We start from the raw sequence: 16,611 nt of genomic DNA on the forward strand, positions 1-16,611 counted from the left end.
CTCTGTTAATCCATATTTTCTAAACAGGATTTCATTTCAGCTGCTCTTCAGCATTCACACACAATTTGTACACAAATTGTCTCGCTTAGTTCTTAGTAACGTTGTTTCTACTGTTGCACTTTATATACTGTTTTACTTCGTGTTACACAACTTTAACATAAATACTTTATCAACAGAGACTTGTCTAGAAAGTTTATTCAGTCCAAACAAGAAAGTGTGCTCCCATTGGTCCATTCATGTTCCGCTGCTTCCTATTGGTCCAATCACTAGTGTTGTGGTTTGGCCCTATTGGTTCTCTAGCACCCTCTGGTGGAAGAGCGTGTGCGAGCAGAAAGCATGCTGCTACAGAAAGCAGAGGTCAGCAAGCGCCCATGCAACAAGAACAAGAAACAAGACCTGCTAAAGTGTTTTGAGACAACTTATTCAAAAGGACAAACATGCACGCACGCATGCATGCAAGCAAAGGTCATGACCTCGTACGTGTACAAGGAACTTCAGTGTAAACATGGCCGTCGTGGCGCGGTTTCCAAGCAGACTTTTTGGTTGTGCTAACAGTCTGAGTGTGCGACTCTCAACTGAGTCAACTTTGATTGTCTCTCCTCTATTAACGTCACAGTGGCTCCTTCAAACTCCTCCCACTTCCGTTTGCCGGCCTGACGGGCGGGTGTGTCAGCCTGAGATCTGTGTGTGTGTGCATGGTGGAGGGCGGGATGAATCCAGGGGGCTAGGATAGGTCATTGCTGCTGGGCGTCTTCCCGCCGTTAAGTATAGCTGAAGCACTGCGACTTTTTGTGGGCGTTGCGCTGCCCGAGCGTGACAGCTCTGTCAGGTCGTGGAGGGACGGCTCTCTGTACATGGCCACTGCACACACACACACACACACACACACACACACAAACAAGGAAGAACCCTATTCATTTTGTATGGCTAACATATGACTTTTTTGTGCTGCAGCAAGAATTCCATTAATTCTGAAGTTTAAAGACTAGCTTAACATATACGGTGCATTGTACAATACAGGGTGCCCCTAGAGGCAAAAACGGCCAGTTGATAAGGTACACCAAGTCACGAATGCTGTCATTGAATGGTGTGCCTAATGGAGTGGCTGTGTCCACTTTACCTTTGAGGGGTTTGGGTATGAAGTGTGCTGCAGCTTTGTTCTTCTTCACGTGGTTGCCCTTCATGATTGCGCCCTCCTTGTTGAGGCCCAGGTACCAGGCCCGGCCGGACGCCTGCTGGCGGTACAGCATGGACGAGTAGGTTACATAGTAGTTCTCAAACACCGACTCCTTGAACTTGCACTCGGGGGTGAAGTGCTCCTGTGGACACAAGCGTCAAGTCATGTGACCTGCAAATGAAGACTGCAGTGATATTTGCATTTCCTTATTCCTGTGTCTCTATGGCAACCAGCTCCTCCCTAGAATATCAAGTGGCTGAGGATGCTAGGCTGGTTGAGCCGAGAAATGGAACCATTTTTGAAAATGTGATCTGTGAATATTTCTTGTGTATGTGAATGTGTGATGTCGTACACAAGTGTAGAGGAAGCCCTCGCTGTTCATGGCCAGGTACAGTTTACTTTGGACCCCCTGGATGGCCACCACACGAAGACCCACAGGGATCAGGTTGAACACGGCTATAGAAACACAAACACACACGATGAGCTCCGGACACACACACACACACACGCACACACACGCACACACAAAATGAATAGGCTGCTGTAAGTTTGTGTTATGTACCGTAGGCGCTGTCTTCTTCTTTGGTGCCATGGACGCTTCCATCAGGCTCCATCAGCAGCTGGTAGCCATGACGACTGCACAGCCGCGTCACAATGCCCTTCAGCTGGGGCTCTGTGGGGGGGTTGGGAGACGGCCATTATAAACACAGGCACTCGCGGGATCACATGCCGTTGACAACAATACGTGAAGCATGAAGATGATGATGAAGTGCCACGCCCCCTTCACACAGATGATGATGACGTCACACCTGGTGGTCGCCTCCTCTTCCTCTTCTTCCTCGAGCCAAACAACTTGACACGCGAGAAGACGCTCAGCGGGCTGGACTCGTGCTCGTTGGCGCCCTTGCTCGGACTCCCGCCACCGCGGCACGTGGTCGCCTTCTCGCGTTCACGCGCCTGCCGCTTCTGGCGGATGAGCGAGCTGGCGATGGCGGCCGCGCGCGACATGACCCCCCCAGAAAGAGAAAGGGGGGGTGGGTTGGTGAGGGGCGTTCACGTCACACGTCAGGTCCTCAAGTCCAAAAAAGTCATCAAATGCGTCCGATAAAAACGCCCCCACCCCCACGACCCCATCCCGCCGCCCCCCTCCCCTGTTCCCTCTTCCACGCAGACAAGGCGACGCCCCGCAGCCCGGTGGACGTCCTGATCCACTTCTGGTCCGAATGGCGACTCAACAGCCTCTGAACAGGTGTGTGCGTGTGTGTGTGTGTGTGTGTGTGTGTGTGTGTGTGTGTGTGTGTCTGTGAGGGGTGCCTACTGCAGCTGCGCAATTCCCCCTAACACACACACACACACACACACACACAATCCAAACACACTGATGTTTGTCAATGAAAAAAAGCGCCTTTCATAAAAAAAATGCCACCTGCAGCCCTCTGTGTGTGTGTGCGTGTGTGAGAAGTAAGATGGAGGGGGGGACCTTTGAGGGGGATGGGCTGTGTTGTTTTGGTGCAGAGGTGCTGCAAGAAGCTCACACGCACACGCACGTGCCCCCCCACACACACACAAGATGAATGCAGCATGACAGAGGAGGCGGGGAGACAGGAGAAAGTGACGAACACGCCTGAGGTCATGACCTGGTCACTGACGTACACACACACACACACACACACACACACAACCTGCTAACTTCCTGTTCGTCATGCGTTCATCTGTTGCTATGACAACATAATCATTGAAGAAGACCACCCGCCTTTCATGTCCAGGACGACTGTGTGACAACTTCTCACAGACCACATCCGTCCATCCAGACTTTCCCTCCATGTGTCTCCATAAAGGGACACCGAGAAGTTCCCAGGCTGTCCAGTGTGTCCTGGATCTGCTCAGATGTCTCCTGGTTGGACAGCCAGGACGACCTTAGGTCTTAGGACATTCCTGAGCCATTAGCTGGATCAGCAGCAAGGAGGACATGCTCCGCTCTGACTCTGTCCTCCATAAGGAGGAAGGAGGGAGCATTCTGCACCGACTCTGCCCTCCTTCCTCCTCAGCCCAAAAGGGAGCCACCAAGTCAAAACTTCTAGAACATCATCAACATTCCTGCCTTGCTCTATAGCCGTCCTAACTTTCTTCCCACAAGCATCCTACCTGAGGTGGATCTGCGTAGAGGGAAACTCATGCTGCGTCCATGGAGCTCCAGAGTGTTTGACACTTCCTGTTTGCTGTGCTCCACCAAAGTAGCAGGAAGGACGGATGTTGAGAGTCTCCAAGGCTTTGGATCCATTAGACAACATTAGCGGCCATTAAAGCCTCAGCAGCTTCATCAATCATTCATCAGCAGGACACATTCCCAAATCACAGCACCTAGCACCCCCCCCCCCCCCACTGACCCTAAACATGGTTGTCATACACACACATAGAGGGGCTGCAGAAAATAGACAGAGCCCGGAATGTTCTCAGTGACTTTGTCTGCCAGATGAATCACATACATCCATCCCATAATAGCACATTATACTATATCATACTCAGAGATGAGCACCACCCCTCCATTACACACACTTTGCAGAGTGCACATCTAAAAGTGCTGAGCACACAGATAAATATATCACACTCAGCACCCTAAAAAGTTTCACATGAACGTTTTGCATGTTCATGACAATCAAGGCATGCTCACTCCTAAAAATCAAATATGAATATTTCCTATGTTTTGAATTGTTGCTGGATGAGCGGTGCGCACGCAGGCCTCACAGCTAGGAGACCCGTGTTCAATTCCACCCTCGGCCATCTCTGTGTGGAGTTTGTATGTTCTCCCCGTGCATGCGTGGGTTTTCTCCGGGTACTCCGGTTTCCTCCCACATTCCAAAAACATGCTAGGTTAATTGGCCACTCCAAATTGTCCATAGGTATGAATGTGAGTGTGAATGGTTGTTTGTCTATATGTGCCCTGGGATTGGCTGGCCACCAGTCCAGGGTGTACCCCGCCTCTCACCCCAAGACAGCTGGGATAGGCAGTGGAGTTAGTGGTAACTTGTAGTGTAGGATGACAGGTGACTATAAGTAAGTGTACATAAGTAGTGGCCAGTAGACTAAGTGTACATAGTAACTAGATGTTGAGGTGTAAGTATGCTGCAATCAAACATGACAGTAGTCATAAGCTGCTATATGAGCCAATAATCAAACATGACATTGTGTGTCCACTACTGTATTTACATTAGGAGCAGTGCCACTCCACATCCAGCAGGTGGCAGCATTAGACCCCAAACTCAAACTGTATAGTAGGCGTGACTGACTTATGACTTTTGTTCATTGGTATAATTGAGCGCCATCAATTTTGCCTAGCAACAAGTAGCCTCACAAAGACATGACCCAACCAGAATATTTATCTACTTGTGACCTTTCACCTCCCACTGCTGTGTGTGTGTGTGTTGTGTTTTAGGAGGAGTATCTCCTGGTATACATACTGTACCTCCTTCGCCTTCTTCCACATTGCTAGTCCATAGATTTCATTCATGTTATGGTGAATTTATGCTATGATAGTATCTGGATGCACTCCATCCAGTAACAGAGTGAATGAGTGAGCGTGCATGTGAAGGCTCTTGGAAATGACATGAAAATGAAAGTGAAACGAAAATCTTCTGTTCATTAACAGCTGAAAGTCATCATTGTATATAAAGATGGACACTGACCTTTGACACCGTCTTCTCGTCTTGTTTTCCCACTCATGGTGACTGTCAACACGGCTTGAGGCGTGAGCACAATGTCCTGTATGGTATCCATGACGACAGGATTATTTATTTGACTTGTTGTCATGTCAGGAGGCCTCTTATTGGTCCACGAAGACGAGGAGGAGGAGTCAGCATCAGGACCACAACGATGGAGGTGATTCCAATTCCCAAAGGGGTCATCTCATGCGTCCAATGAAGGCACACGCTGACTCAGCAAATGAGCCAAACATCAATAAAAACACACACACAGAAATCAAGGTGTCTTAGGGGGTGTTTGATTTGACCCCCTGCACGTCTGACCATGTGGATACTCAAACAGCAACACTGAATGAACATTAATAAACAATGAACATTATTCAGCCATCCATCTTCTATGCTACTTATCCTCACTTGTGTTACAGGTATGCTGGAGCCTATCCCAGCTAACTTTGTGCCAGAGGCGGGGTACAGCCTGGACTGGAATGGTAGGTATAATGAACACTCATGAACAATGAACAATAAGGATCAATATTGAATATTAATAAAGATGAATGAAGAATAATTAACATTATTCAACATTAGCTGTAGTGCTTCTCGTCGTTGTGTAAAGCATGTGACCAAATCTGCTTGGCAAATAACACACACACACACACACACACACACAGACAGTGTAAACAGTGTTGTTGTACTTTGGAGTCATGTGTGGAAGTGAGGGAAGCAGATTCAAGATGGCGACCGCGTGTTTGGCGGCCCTGGTCCTTTCCCAAACACTTGTACTGTACTCCGGCGCCACGGTGGCAAACACAGGTGAGTGGGTCAGGGGATGACCCTCTTAAAGACATTATTTGATGTCATTCTGTGCCATTGTTTGTCGTCAAAATAAGGGGCCATCATGGAAACGTTTTCAGGTCAAAACGGCAGAGTATATTATCGTTACAGAGGCTCAGTCAGCGTTCTGGGTGACCTGGTATTTTTTGAAAAAGGAAGAATATGAATGAACATAAATAGTCTGCAGTCACAAACAGTGCAGGATTCTACAAATATAAGGATGGATATATTGTTTTCAGTAAGCAGATACTACATTCTATGAAAGGATGATGGAAGTCCATAATGATATCACAAACATTATGGAAGAAATCAAAGAGTTGTAAGATGAAAACACAGACTTAAAGAGGTAAAAACCCAATAGAAGAAAACACAGCATGATGGAATTATAACAAGGTTCTACAGGATGATATCAGGGTATTACTGGAAGACATTGCTGCCTTGCACGCTGCTCCTAAGGAAGCTAAAAAATCAATAGAAGAAAACAAAGCATTATGCAAGGATGTTAGGGTTCTACAGGATGATATCAGGGTATTATTGGAAGACAATAATGCTGCCTTTGTGCGCTGTTCTTAAGGAAGCTAAAAAGCTTATAGAAGAACAGACCTTTATGCAAAGATGTTAGGGTTCTACAGGATGATATCAGGGTATTATTGGAAGACAATAATGCTGCCTTAGTGGGCTGTTCTTAAGGAAGCTAAAAACCTTATAGAAGAACAGAGCAGTATGCAAAGATGTCCGGGTTCTACAGGATGATATCAGGGTATTATTGGAAGACAATAATGCTGCCTTTGTGGGCTGTTCTTAAGGAAGCTAAAAACCTTATAGAAGAACAGAGCAGTATGCAAAGATGTAAGGGTTCTACAGGATGATATCAGGGTATTATTGGAAGACTGCTATAAAAGCAGTAAACCCCGTGGAAGAAAATAGAGCATTTTGCAATGATGCAGAAGTAATTCAACTTATCCTAAGACGAGCCTTGGAAAGCGGAAGACGACGGACTTCTTCTTCTATGGTTTGGTGTATCATGTGCTACCACGTGTATGTTCAAAGTCCACACACCGGTGTACCCAGTGCATTACATGGTTTTCACTCAGTATATATTACAGTGTGGCTGCGACTTTTTTTCAACCCCCCCCCCAAAAAAAAGAAAATTCCAAGAGCATTCTCTTGTGGACAGGGCCTAAGAGTAAAGAATAAAGCAGACATCCTGTGGGTGTCGTCGCAGGCGGCGTCTTTGTCTCACAGCAGACGGCGCACGGCGTGCTGCAACGTCAGCGCAGGTACAACAGCGGCCACCTTGAGGAGGTGCTGGTGGGCAACCTGGAGCGTGAGTGCCGGGAAGAGACGTGCAACCTTGAGGAGGCCAGGGAGGTGTTTGAGAACGAGGAGAAAACTGTGCGTGCACACATACACACACACAGGTACACACCCAGAGTGATGATGTCATCAAGGCTTCTTTAACTACCTCCTTGCTTCCAGATGGAATTCTGGGCGGGATACGTTGGTGAGATGCTGGCTGCATGTTTGCCGTCAGTGTGGATTGTGTGTGTTCATGTGTGTATGTGTGTGTATGGTGCATGTGCACAGATGGTGACCAGTGCCAGCCCCCCCCTTGCCAGAATGACGGCGTGTGTCAAGATGGCGTCAATTCGTACGTCTGCTGGTGTAATGAAAACTTTGGCGGCAAAAACTGTGAGTTTGGTAAGTGTGCTGAGCGTGTGCACACACACCCACAAATACACACATGCACACAGTGTCATACCCATGTGAGTGTGTTCGCAACGCAGAGCTCAACAAGCAGTGCTCCATCAACAATGGGGGGTGCTCACACTTCTGCGTGATGGAGGCGGGGCGTGCACTGTGCCGCTGTGCACTCGGATACAGACTTGGAGATGACTTGAAGACTTGTGAGCCGACAGGTGAAAACACACACACACGCACACACACACAAGCGGCGGCCATTATGAGGACGGAGCTTGTCATCTTGGACAGGAGAATTCAGCTGCGGTAAGGGTGTAGGCTCCACTCAGACACCGCGCACGTCCAACAGGACGTACACCGCACCCAGCAACTCCAGCGTTGAAGAGGATGAGATCATCCCGGAAGAGTGGCTCAATTACGACTACAACCTTGACACAAACCAAACACTGGAGGTCAACGCTTCACTGGGGTCAGATGTCAAAGGTCGATCAGTGAGATCAGCGTCCGGCGAGAGCACACAAGCATCTCTGGCATCCTTCTTCCCCACGCTTCCTTCCATCACGGCACAGAAGAACAGCGACCAGAGGATCGTGGGAGGACGAGAGGTCATCGCCGGGGAAGTTCCTTGGCAGGTATGACATCACCGCCTCCGCGACTCCACCCCCTGAAGTACTCGCTTACACCCGTGTGTGTGTGTGTGTGGTCACGCAGGTGGCCCTCATGTCCCACTCGGACTCGCTCCAGTTAGCAGAAGTGTTCTGTGGTGGTTCTCTGCTCAGTTCCACGTGGGTCATCACTGCAGCACACTGCGTGGTTCAGGCCAAACAGTCTGGACACAACTTCTTTGTTCGAGCGGGTGAGCCAACAGCTCTTCTCTGGTGTTCAAATGGAATACTTCTGTCAGTACTTCAATAAGTATACTGTGTACACTGTGCTAGGTTAATTGGTGACTCCAAATTGTCCATAGGTATGAATGTGAGTGTGAATGGTTGTTTGTCTATATGTGCCCTGTGATTGGCTGGCAACCAGTCCAGGGTGTTCCTCTCGTCAGACAGCTGGGATAGGCTCCAGCATACCCACGACCCTCGTGAGGATAAGCGGTATAGAAAATGAATGAATGTACAGTAAAACGCTCGTCAATAGAAATAAAAACCTTTCTGCTGTTGACTGATGATCAGAGGCGGGGTCCACCCTGGACTGGTGGCCAGCCAATCCCAGGGCACATATAGACAAACAACCATTCACACTCACATTCATACCTATGGACAATTTGGAGTGGCCAATTAACCTAGCATGTTTTTGGAATGTGGGAGGAAACCGGAGTACCCGGAGAAAACCCACGCATGCACGGGGAGAACATGCAAACTCCACACAGAGATGGCCGCGAGTGGAATTGAACTTGGGTCTCCTAGCTGTGAGGCCTGCGTGCTAACCGCCGTGCAGCCAGGGGGGCAAACTTTGACCATAAATTTTGGTTGTTCATTGACAAACGTGTTCATCGGAGTGGATGTTAACCAAGGTACCAATGTATTTCCATCTCAGGTGAGCACGACGTGCAAGTGGTGGAGGGTCCAGAGCGAGACTACGAGGTGGCCGAGGAGCACGTGCACCCACTTTACAACTTCCAGAAGTCACCGTACAACCATGACGTGGCTCTGCTGAAGCTGGCCAGCCCTGTGGAGCTGTCTCGGCAGCGCCGGCCCATCTGCCTCGGACCTAAAGAGTTCACCGAGAACATCCTACAGGACACCAGCACCTCGCTGGTGAGCGGATGGGGGGTCCTCAACTCCGGAGGACTTCAGGCCACCAAACTACAGAAGGTGGAGGTTCCCTTTGTGGACCGTACCGAGTGCAAGCAGAGCAGCGGCCAGAAGATCACACGCTTCATGTTCTGCGCCGGCTTCCAGAACAAGCGCAAGGACTCGTGCCAGGGGGACAGCGGGGGTCCACACGCCACCAAATACCAAGACACGTGGTTCCTGACCGGCATTGTCAGCTGGGGAGAGGGGTGTGCCACAGACGGCAAGTACGGTATCTACACGCGCCTTTCCCGCTACTATCGCTGGATCAGCGGCACCACAGGCATCAAATTGCATGCCTGACCACTTCCTGTTCTTCATAACCTTCATCCTGTCCACGCAGTCTGAAATATTACAAACAATAAACAAACATGAAGGCATCTATCAACGTGTCAGGGTCTGCCTACACACGCAAACACACACATGTCATGTGACAGGAAGTCATTGTGTGCTTTTATTGTGAAATTCCTAGAGCCAGCGTTGAAAAGAACAACAAAGTGCCAAGATGAGCCGCAGGCTGGGGTATGAGTCTAAATCCTGGCGATATCATCAAGTCTGAAATGTCACATTTGAGGATTCCCGCCATGAAGGCTCGAATTTCTCACGCCCCCCTGCGTGGGGCCCCCTGCTGGCCGTCACGTTTAAGGCACTTGTGAAGCGTCGTCCACGACTCAAACACACCCTGCCCCGTTGAACTATTACATCACAAACACAAGCGGAAAGAAAGCTAACGTGCTACGCTAACCGTTTGGCAGATGAAGACTTCCTGTTGGTGATGACGATGATGATGGTGATGGCATCGCTGATGTTGTGCTTTGGCGTGAAGATGTCTCTGCTATGATCGGCTCTCAGCATGTCTCTCCCAGAATCCTGTGCAGGTCCTCAGACAGGACACGCCCCTCTTCGCCACGGCTTACGTTCCGCACCAGCCTGCGAGCACACACACACACACACACACATGAAAGAAAGTACACCGTGGACGCCACACAGGAAGTCCGTCTGTCATAGGCACTTACCACATTCCTGACGTGTCCTCGTGCATCAGCTGGATGACATCACCACAGTTAAAGATGATGTCATCACTGCTGGCCATACTGCTGGCCACCAGGACCCGGTACCGGCCTGCGACCTGCAGCAACAGAGGTGAGGTCACGTGACATCATCCAACACATCCTGTCTTCTTCATGACAACTTGTCTGACCAGCGGGGCGGGCTGGTCTTCCTCATCCTCGTCCTCCTCAGAGTCTGACAGTGTGGACAGATCCGTGGCCCCCCAGTCCTCCAGGCCGTCACAGATGGCCACGGAGTGGGCGGCGACGGGCCAACCTGCAGGCAAGAAACGTCTTCAATGACGGAAGCTGGCATCGCAGCCTCGTGTGTCGGAGACTCACCGCGTCGAGGTGAGTGAACCACAGGGTCAGAGTGGGCGGGGCTTGTGTGCACAGACACCTCCCATCTGCTCGGGTGCGGGTGGCTTTTGGCCGACGAGCTGTGAGTAACAGGAAGACACGCTGAGCAGCCTCCCGACGAGGCTCTGCCCCACGAGACACACACCTCAGACGCACTGAACAGTACACACACACACACACACACACACACACACACAGGCACAAGCAACACACGACAAACGACACGTCACAAGTCGTAAAACGTATGGAAACGTGCACCAGTCACATTGAGTTCCATGGGAATGTGATGGGTCGGTCATGCAGCAGGCGAAGGGAATTTTAAACAGGAAGTAACAACGCTATTAGGCGCACAGTGCGTGGAGGCTCACCTGTCAGAGTTGAGGGGCTCTGACACACAAGCATCTTGTTCTGGAATAAATAACAACAAAGAAGAACAGTGAGGAAAATGTGTAAAAGTGGAAATTTTTGGTTATTTTAAATATTTTGATGCTGGAATGTTGTGAATCGGTTGAGAAATGTGGAAAAATGACATTCATTTCAATGGGAATTTTGCTGTGGAAGACTTCTGGGAAAACCAGGAATTTGCGTTGCATATTTTCTGGTCCTTACTTTTACTTACACTCGCCCCATCTTTGTGTTTCCTCTACCTGCTTCCGGTTGTGTGAGGAATGGGAGCGGGATGGTACTCTTCAGGACAACGTCAATTCTCCACACGTTGAAGTTCTTTTTCTGAGATAGCTGGAATTCCTCTCCGCTTAGTTCAACTGCATTGTCCGACTTAGTTTTTCTCCCTCTGTATTTTGTTTCCACCATCCTGCTGTTGACTCTCATCTTCCACGACGCATCCTGGAATCCGGTTGTTAGGAAACTGTCATGTAATGGATGCCAGCTGGCTTATCGCTCGACGCTACAATGTTACGTGAACCTTGCTGGTCAGTAGGTTGGGAGCGGCGTCCGTTAGCCTGCTGGCTAGCGTGCTTAACTCTCTGTCAGAAGAGTTGTGTGGCTGCACTGTGGTTAGCGCGCAGGCAACTATAGTTCGATTCCCACCTCGGCCATCTCTGTGTGGATGCATGTTCTCCCCGTGCATGCGTGGGTTTTCTCCGGGTACTCCGGTTTCCTCCCACATTCCAAAAACATGCTAGGTTAATTAGCCACTCCAAATTGTCCATAGGTATGAATGTGAGTGTGAATGGTTGTTTGTCTATATGTGCCCTGTGATTGGCTGGCAACCAGTCCAGGGTGTTCCTCTCGTCAGACAGCTGGGATAGGCTCCAGCATACCTACGACCCTCGTGAGGATAAGCGGTATAGAAATGAATGAATGTACAGTAAAACGCTCGTCAATAGAAATAAAAACCTTTCTGCTGTTGACTGATGATCTTTCCAAGCTCTCTAAGCCAAGTGACCTTCACCTCCACACTTGTGGCCTGCACACACACACATATTTAAACCAGACTGTTTCTAATGTTCTAATGTTCTAGTGCACGTGACTAATAAAAGGTAAACCTGCAGGACGTAGACTTCGTGTCCTCGGGTGTCGCACATTTCAAACTTCTTGGCATCTCCTTTGACGTTCTCTGTCACTTTCATGGAGCTCATCTGAATGACAACATGTTTCTCTTTTAACGCTCTCACCTGATGAGATGAGCTCGGCCAGGTGACTCACCCTGAGGCAGGATTTGAAGCTGTAGACGGGCGTGCGCTCCTGTGCGTCGTCGTCCCGCCGCTTGCAGAAGAGTAGAGCGCGCTCGTACAGGAAGACGTGTCTCTGCATGGGCTTGAACCGGGCCAGCACCGCCGCCCTCTTGTGGCTGATCCACACACTGAAGCCGCCCTGCAGCAGCACGCGACCCAGGCCGCCGAGGTCACCCTGAAACATGGCTGACGTCACGCCATCGCGCTGTTCATCACACGTTAACAGCTTAGCAACCGTGTACAGTGTTTGTGTGTGTGTGTGTGTGTGTGTGTGCACCACCTTGTTTTGGAATTTCATGGAATAAGACAGGAAGTAATGATGGATGAAAAATGTCTCCCCTTGTGGACTACAGGAGGATTACACAACTTCGCTGTGAGCATGTAGTGTGATTGATTGACAGCTACCTGGTATCCGGTGATGGCGGTGTGATGCATGGAGTCATTGACGAACTTCAGCAGGTCCAGCATGCAGTCTAGCGCCTCCTGCAGTTGCGTTCGGTACTGCAGCTGTGTGCAGTGCTTGAGAAGCTCCTGAAGACGAGGACAGCTGATCACTTCCTGTCAGCTGATGTGCGTGTGAGCGCGTGCAGAGCAGAACCAACCTTGAGGAGGAGCTGGTACTTGGCGAGGCGCTGGACAGGTTTCAGGAGGTACGAGTCCAAGGCCAGCTTGTGCTCCAGCTTCTTCTGGCACTCCTACAGGGAGACATGCTTGATGAGACGCGCAAGCACACATTCACGGCAGGAAGACGTGCACACACCTGGAAGAAGGCGGAGTCAGAGCACTGTCTCCAGAGCGACTCGGAGCGAGGCTTGTTCTGGCAGTAGCGTTCATACACCTGGAACTTCTCCTTCTACACACACACACACGTTCTTCATCCCCAGCACCCCCCACAGGAGAAAAGTGTCTCTTCTTTTCCTCACCCGCAGGAGGAAGCACTCCCCCACCCTCTCTGGTGATTCCAGGCAACGCTGTAGATCCTGCAGGAAGATTCTGGAAGCAGACGGAGAAGCTGAAGGGTGAAGGTGTCACAGGTGTCAGGTGAGAAGGAAGTGAGCTCACCTGCTGTGAAACTGGTAAATTTCTGGCATGTTGCCAAACAGAATGTCTTTCTGACTGACAAGAAGCGGAGGAAGAAGATGAGACATGGACGGGTCCTCCATTTCGGCTCGGTAACCCTGATAGCGGGACACGAGGACCCAGGACGGGACACGAGGACAAGGGATGGAAAACAGGATGGTAGACACGGACAAGAAAGGGAATGATGCGTACGAACTCACTTCTTGGCCATGTCGTGTGTGTGCGCATGAAGATGCTCACCAGCAGGACGGCGAGGAGCTCGTCCACGTAGATCTTCTCCGTGTAGATCAGTTCCTTCATGACATGACTGCAGAGTTGAAATCAACACCCTGAGTGACTCCCACCCTGACCCTTGACCTCGATGGTCAGGAGGACCTTTACATACCGTGTGACTTGTTCAGGATTGTCCTCCGCCTCTGAGTCGGTGTCGGGGGCGGGGCCATACAGAGAGCTGCGGTTGCCTTGGTAGTCGTGCATCACCTCAATCTGATGTCACATGACATTTATTAATTCATGCACACGCACACACACACACGTACGCTCACCTTGCGCTGGCTACTGTTCCTTCTGGAGGTTCTCTTTCCAGGAAGAAGGTCAAAGGAGAACTTGGAGTTGAGGAGGTTAAAGTCCATGCCTGCCGATAGAACCAGAATGAGAAGCCGCAGTCGTCCGTTTTGCCGCAGGTTTCCTCCCTATGACGATACGTGTGGAGGGCGGGGCCATGAGAAGGGGGCTACCATGTTTGGGTGAGAAGAGGGGAGACTTGCAGCGCTGAAGAGTCGGGTCGGCTTCGGGCCGCGGTGCCACCAGCTGGATGGGTCTGACCCGCACGTCGGCCAGCTTCCTCAGACACTGCTCCCTGTTTCGGATCATGGCCTGCATGGAGGTCATCTTGTCCATCACCATGGAGATCTGATCCTGACAGCACAGTTGTGTCATTAGACAGGAAGTGCATGTGTGTGTGGGGGGGGGCAGGGGGTTGCACTGAGGGGCACTACCTGCAACTGGGGTGTGAGGACTGCCTCAAACTCCAGGCTGAGGAGGTCCTGCTTGTTCTTCAGCACAGGTGGCGCCCTCTCCTGGTGGCAGCTAAGGTAGTGCAAGGCTTCCTGAGCACCTTCTCTAGTCTGGAACTTGTCCACCATCTGACTGGCCAGCAGGTACGCTCCCTCGTCACACCAGCGCAGCGCCTACACACACATAATAACGCACGATCGGACACGTGACACATACCAGCAGATGTGGACGTGTGGCGGCAACCTCGTCCAGGCGGAGCAGCAGGTCACGAGAGCGGGTGAGTGATGCACGCTTGCCGCGCACGCCGCTGGTGATGACATCACAGTGATGTCGCAGCTCATTGCAGCGCTGAATGATGAGCGCCAGGGCGTAGTGATGGCTGGCCGCTAGCTGGTGGCCGTGCAGGAGCATCACCTGGGCGCGTGCCATCGCTTCCTGCCCACACACACATCTCCTCGTCAGTGGGAGTCCCACAAAGTACTGCGATGATGCCCCAACGTGTCCTAAAGTGGACCTGTGCTCGCTGGTCCAGCGTGTGGAGATCTTTGAGCAGCTGTTCAGCATGCATCAGCGTGCTTCCCACTGACAAGATGGCCTTCTCCTCAGCTGAGATCTTCTCCAGTTCCTCTTCCATCTACAAACACAAACGCAGGACGTAGCAGCGTGAGCGTGGACGGCGGCACGCACGGCTCACACACACCTGCTGAAAGCTGCTCTCGTAGAGGATGAGCTGGTGGTACTGCTGCATCTTCAGGTGGTGCTTGTCAAAGAAACCATCAAAGGCCTCCTCCATGTCTCGCAGCTGAGACAGCAGCCTGACACACACACACACACACACACACACAATCTCACGTCATTTTAAACGTCTGCTTTCTGTAGAAAAAACCCTGACCTTTGAACTGTGTCCATGTCTGCTTGGATGTCCTCCTCATCCTCGTCCTGCTCCCCCCCGGCCCTCTTGGACACTTTTAGTGTCTCCAGGTTGTCCATCAGGAGGCGTCCTTCCTTCAGCACCCCTCGAATGTCGTCCTAAAACAACAACAACAACAAAATAACAACAACACAACAACAAAAGAAACAACACACAGACCTTCATCTGGCGGTATCGCTGCGTGTGCGAGCGCAGGAGAAAGTCGATGGCGTTGGCCTCGTCAGGAAGTTCACCGTCAGACAACTCGGAGCCGAAACCTTGCAACAGTTGTGCGACCTCCTTCACCGTCACTGCGAACGTCTCAATGGCCTGCACACACACACACACACACGCACACACACACACACGTCCTGTGAGACTAGCGCGTCCACTGTCCACACGTGTTTATGCTAGCACACACACTATGAATAGTCGTCACAAACGATCACGTTTACCGAGCGCAGCACGATCCAGTCACTGCGACATCGCTCCACATTGCTGCACAACTCCGACGTCAAGCGGTTGTCATCGATGTAGCGCAGCAGGTCGCCCACCGAGCGTAGCATCACCACCTGCCGACACGTTCCCATGTAGCATGATGGCGCACGTGTACTGTACGTGGTGACGACTCCGCCTTACCGGCATCTTGAACAGGAAGTCATCCTGGCTGAAGCGGAAGCCCAGGTCAGTGCTTGACGATGGGCTAGGGGCGGAGCCTAACAAGGTGGAGGGGCGGAGCACCAGGACCAAGTGCAAATTGCCTGGAAAGGAAGTCTGGCAAAGGGGGAGGAGTCAACATACATCATGTGACCACCCTTAAAGTCTTGTTGGGTGCCCTCATGAAGACCAATCAGATTTCATCTTTCACTGTAACACGTGCGCTCTTCTGTGTACATCGTCACACGCGCACACACTGACCTTGCCATAAGACACACACACACACATCGTCGTTAGCATGTAGCATAGCACAACATTACACAGCAGCCTCACATGCACACACACACTGTTCACACGCACACTTTTTAAAGTGTGTCGCAGCATCTTCTTCTGCCCCCCCCCCCCCTCCCCCTCCCGCGCCCGGTGCTTACCGCAGCACGGCGCAGACGCGGGAACCCCCACGGCGGTTTTGACTCTGCCATCGCTGCTTTCTCGGTTCCGGTTCTTTCTGTCCGGGCCGGGAAGTCCGCAGTGGGACGAGGTGTCGGGAGCGAGCAGGCGCGCTCCGGTCCTCCCCGCAGTGTCACGCGCCTCTGCAGTGGCAGGGTGGCGTGCACTCACCTGACGTCGAGATT

The 16,611-nt window shown here is 51.1% G+C and overlaps 3 protein-coding genes across 4 annotated transcripts; 1 reads left to right on the forward strand and 2 right to left on the reverse strand.

The window, feature by feature from the left end:
• Positions 1–178: 178 nt before the first annotated feature.
• Positions 179–2,273, reverse strand: LOC131138281 (fibroblast growth factor 13-like). Its single transcript, XM_058087085.2, has 5 exons — positions 1,987–2,273; positions 1,740–1,850; positions 1,530–1,633; positions 1,121–1,319; positions 179–861 (listed from the first exon to the last, which is right to left on the reverse strand). Exons 1-5 carry the CDS (start codon positions 2,183–2,185, stop codon positions 725–727), a joined length of 750 nt encoding a protein of 249 aa, XP_057943068.2. The 5' UTR covers positions 2,186–2,273; the 3' UTR covers positions 179–724.
• A 3,262-nt stretch (positions 2,274–5,535) lies between these two features.
• f9b (coagulation factor IXb) lies at positions 5,536–9,590 on the forward strand. Its single transcript, XM_058086755.2, has 8 exons — positions 5,536–5,685; positions 6,932–7,101; positions 7,186–7,210; positions 7,294–7,407; positions 7,494–7,625; positions 7,699–8,039; positions 8,119–8,263; positions 8,950–9,590. Exons 1-8 carry the CDS (start codon positions 5,577–5,579, stop codon positions 9,507–9,509), a joined length of 1,596 nt encoding a protein of 531 aa, XP_057942738.2. The 5' UTR covers positions 5,536–5,576; the 3' UTR covers positions 9,510–9,590.
• A 42-nt stretch (positions 9,591–9,632) lies between these two features.
• Positions 9,633–16,574, reverse strand: mcf2b (MCF.2 cell line derived transforming sequence b). Of its 2 annotated transcripts, none has more exons than XM_058086754.2 (26): positions 16,408–16,574; positions 15,959–16,093; positions 15,775–15,891; positions 15,500–15,649; positions 15,302–15,438; positions 15,110–15,224; positions 14,924–15,043; positions 14,653–14,844; positions 14,391–14,582; positions 14,130–14,310; positions 13,938–14,026; positions 13,778–13,878; positions 13,633–13,699; positions 13,375–13,490; positions 13,236–13,305; positions 13,073–13,165; positions 12,915–13,007; positions 12,718–12,843; positions 12,284–12,487; positions 12,124–12,216; positions 11,975–12,044; positions 10,984–11,023; positions 10,598–10,695; positions 10,408–10,532; positions 10,223–10,335; positions 9,633–10,136 (listed from the first exon to the last, which is right to left on the reverse strand). In XM_058086754.2, exons 1-26 carry the CDS (start codon positions 16,456–16,458, stop codon positions 10,055–10,057), a joined length of 2,970 nt encoding a protein of 989 aa, XP_057942737.2. In that variant the 5' UTR covers positions 16,459–16,574; the 3' UTR covers positions 9,633–10,054. The 2 variants fall into 2 exon arrangements, with proteins under 2 accessions (XP_057942737.2, XP_057942735.2); XM_058086752.2 differs by having other exon boundaries at positions 10,598–10,770.
• Positions 16,575–16,611: the final 37 nt, after the last annotated feature.

This window comes from Doryrhamphus excisus, linkage group LG21 (genome assembly GCF_037039965.1).
Source record: "Doryrhamphus excisus strain RoL-2023G ecotype Guam linkage group LG21, RoL_Dexc_Guam_v1.1, whole genome shotgun sequence".
In the NCBI taxonomy this organism is placed as follows: Eukaryota; Metazoa; Chordata; class Actinopteri; order Syngnathiformes; family Syngnathidae; genus Doryrhamphus; species Doryrhamphus excisus.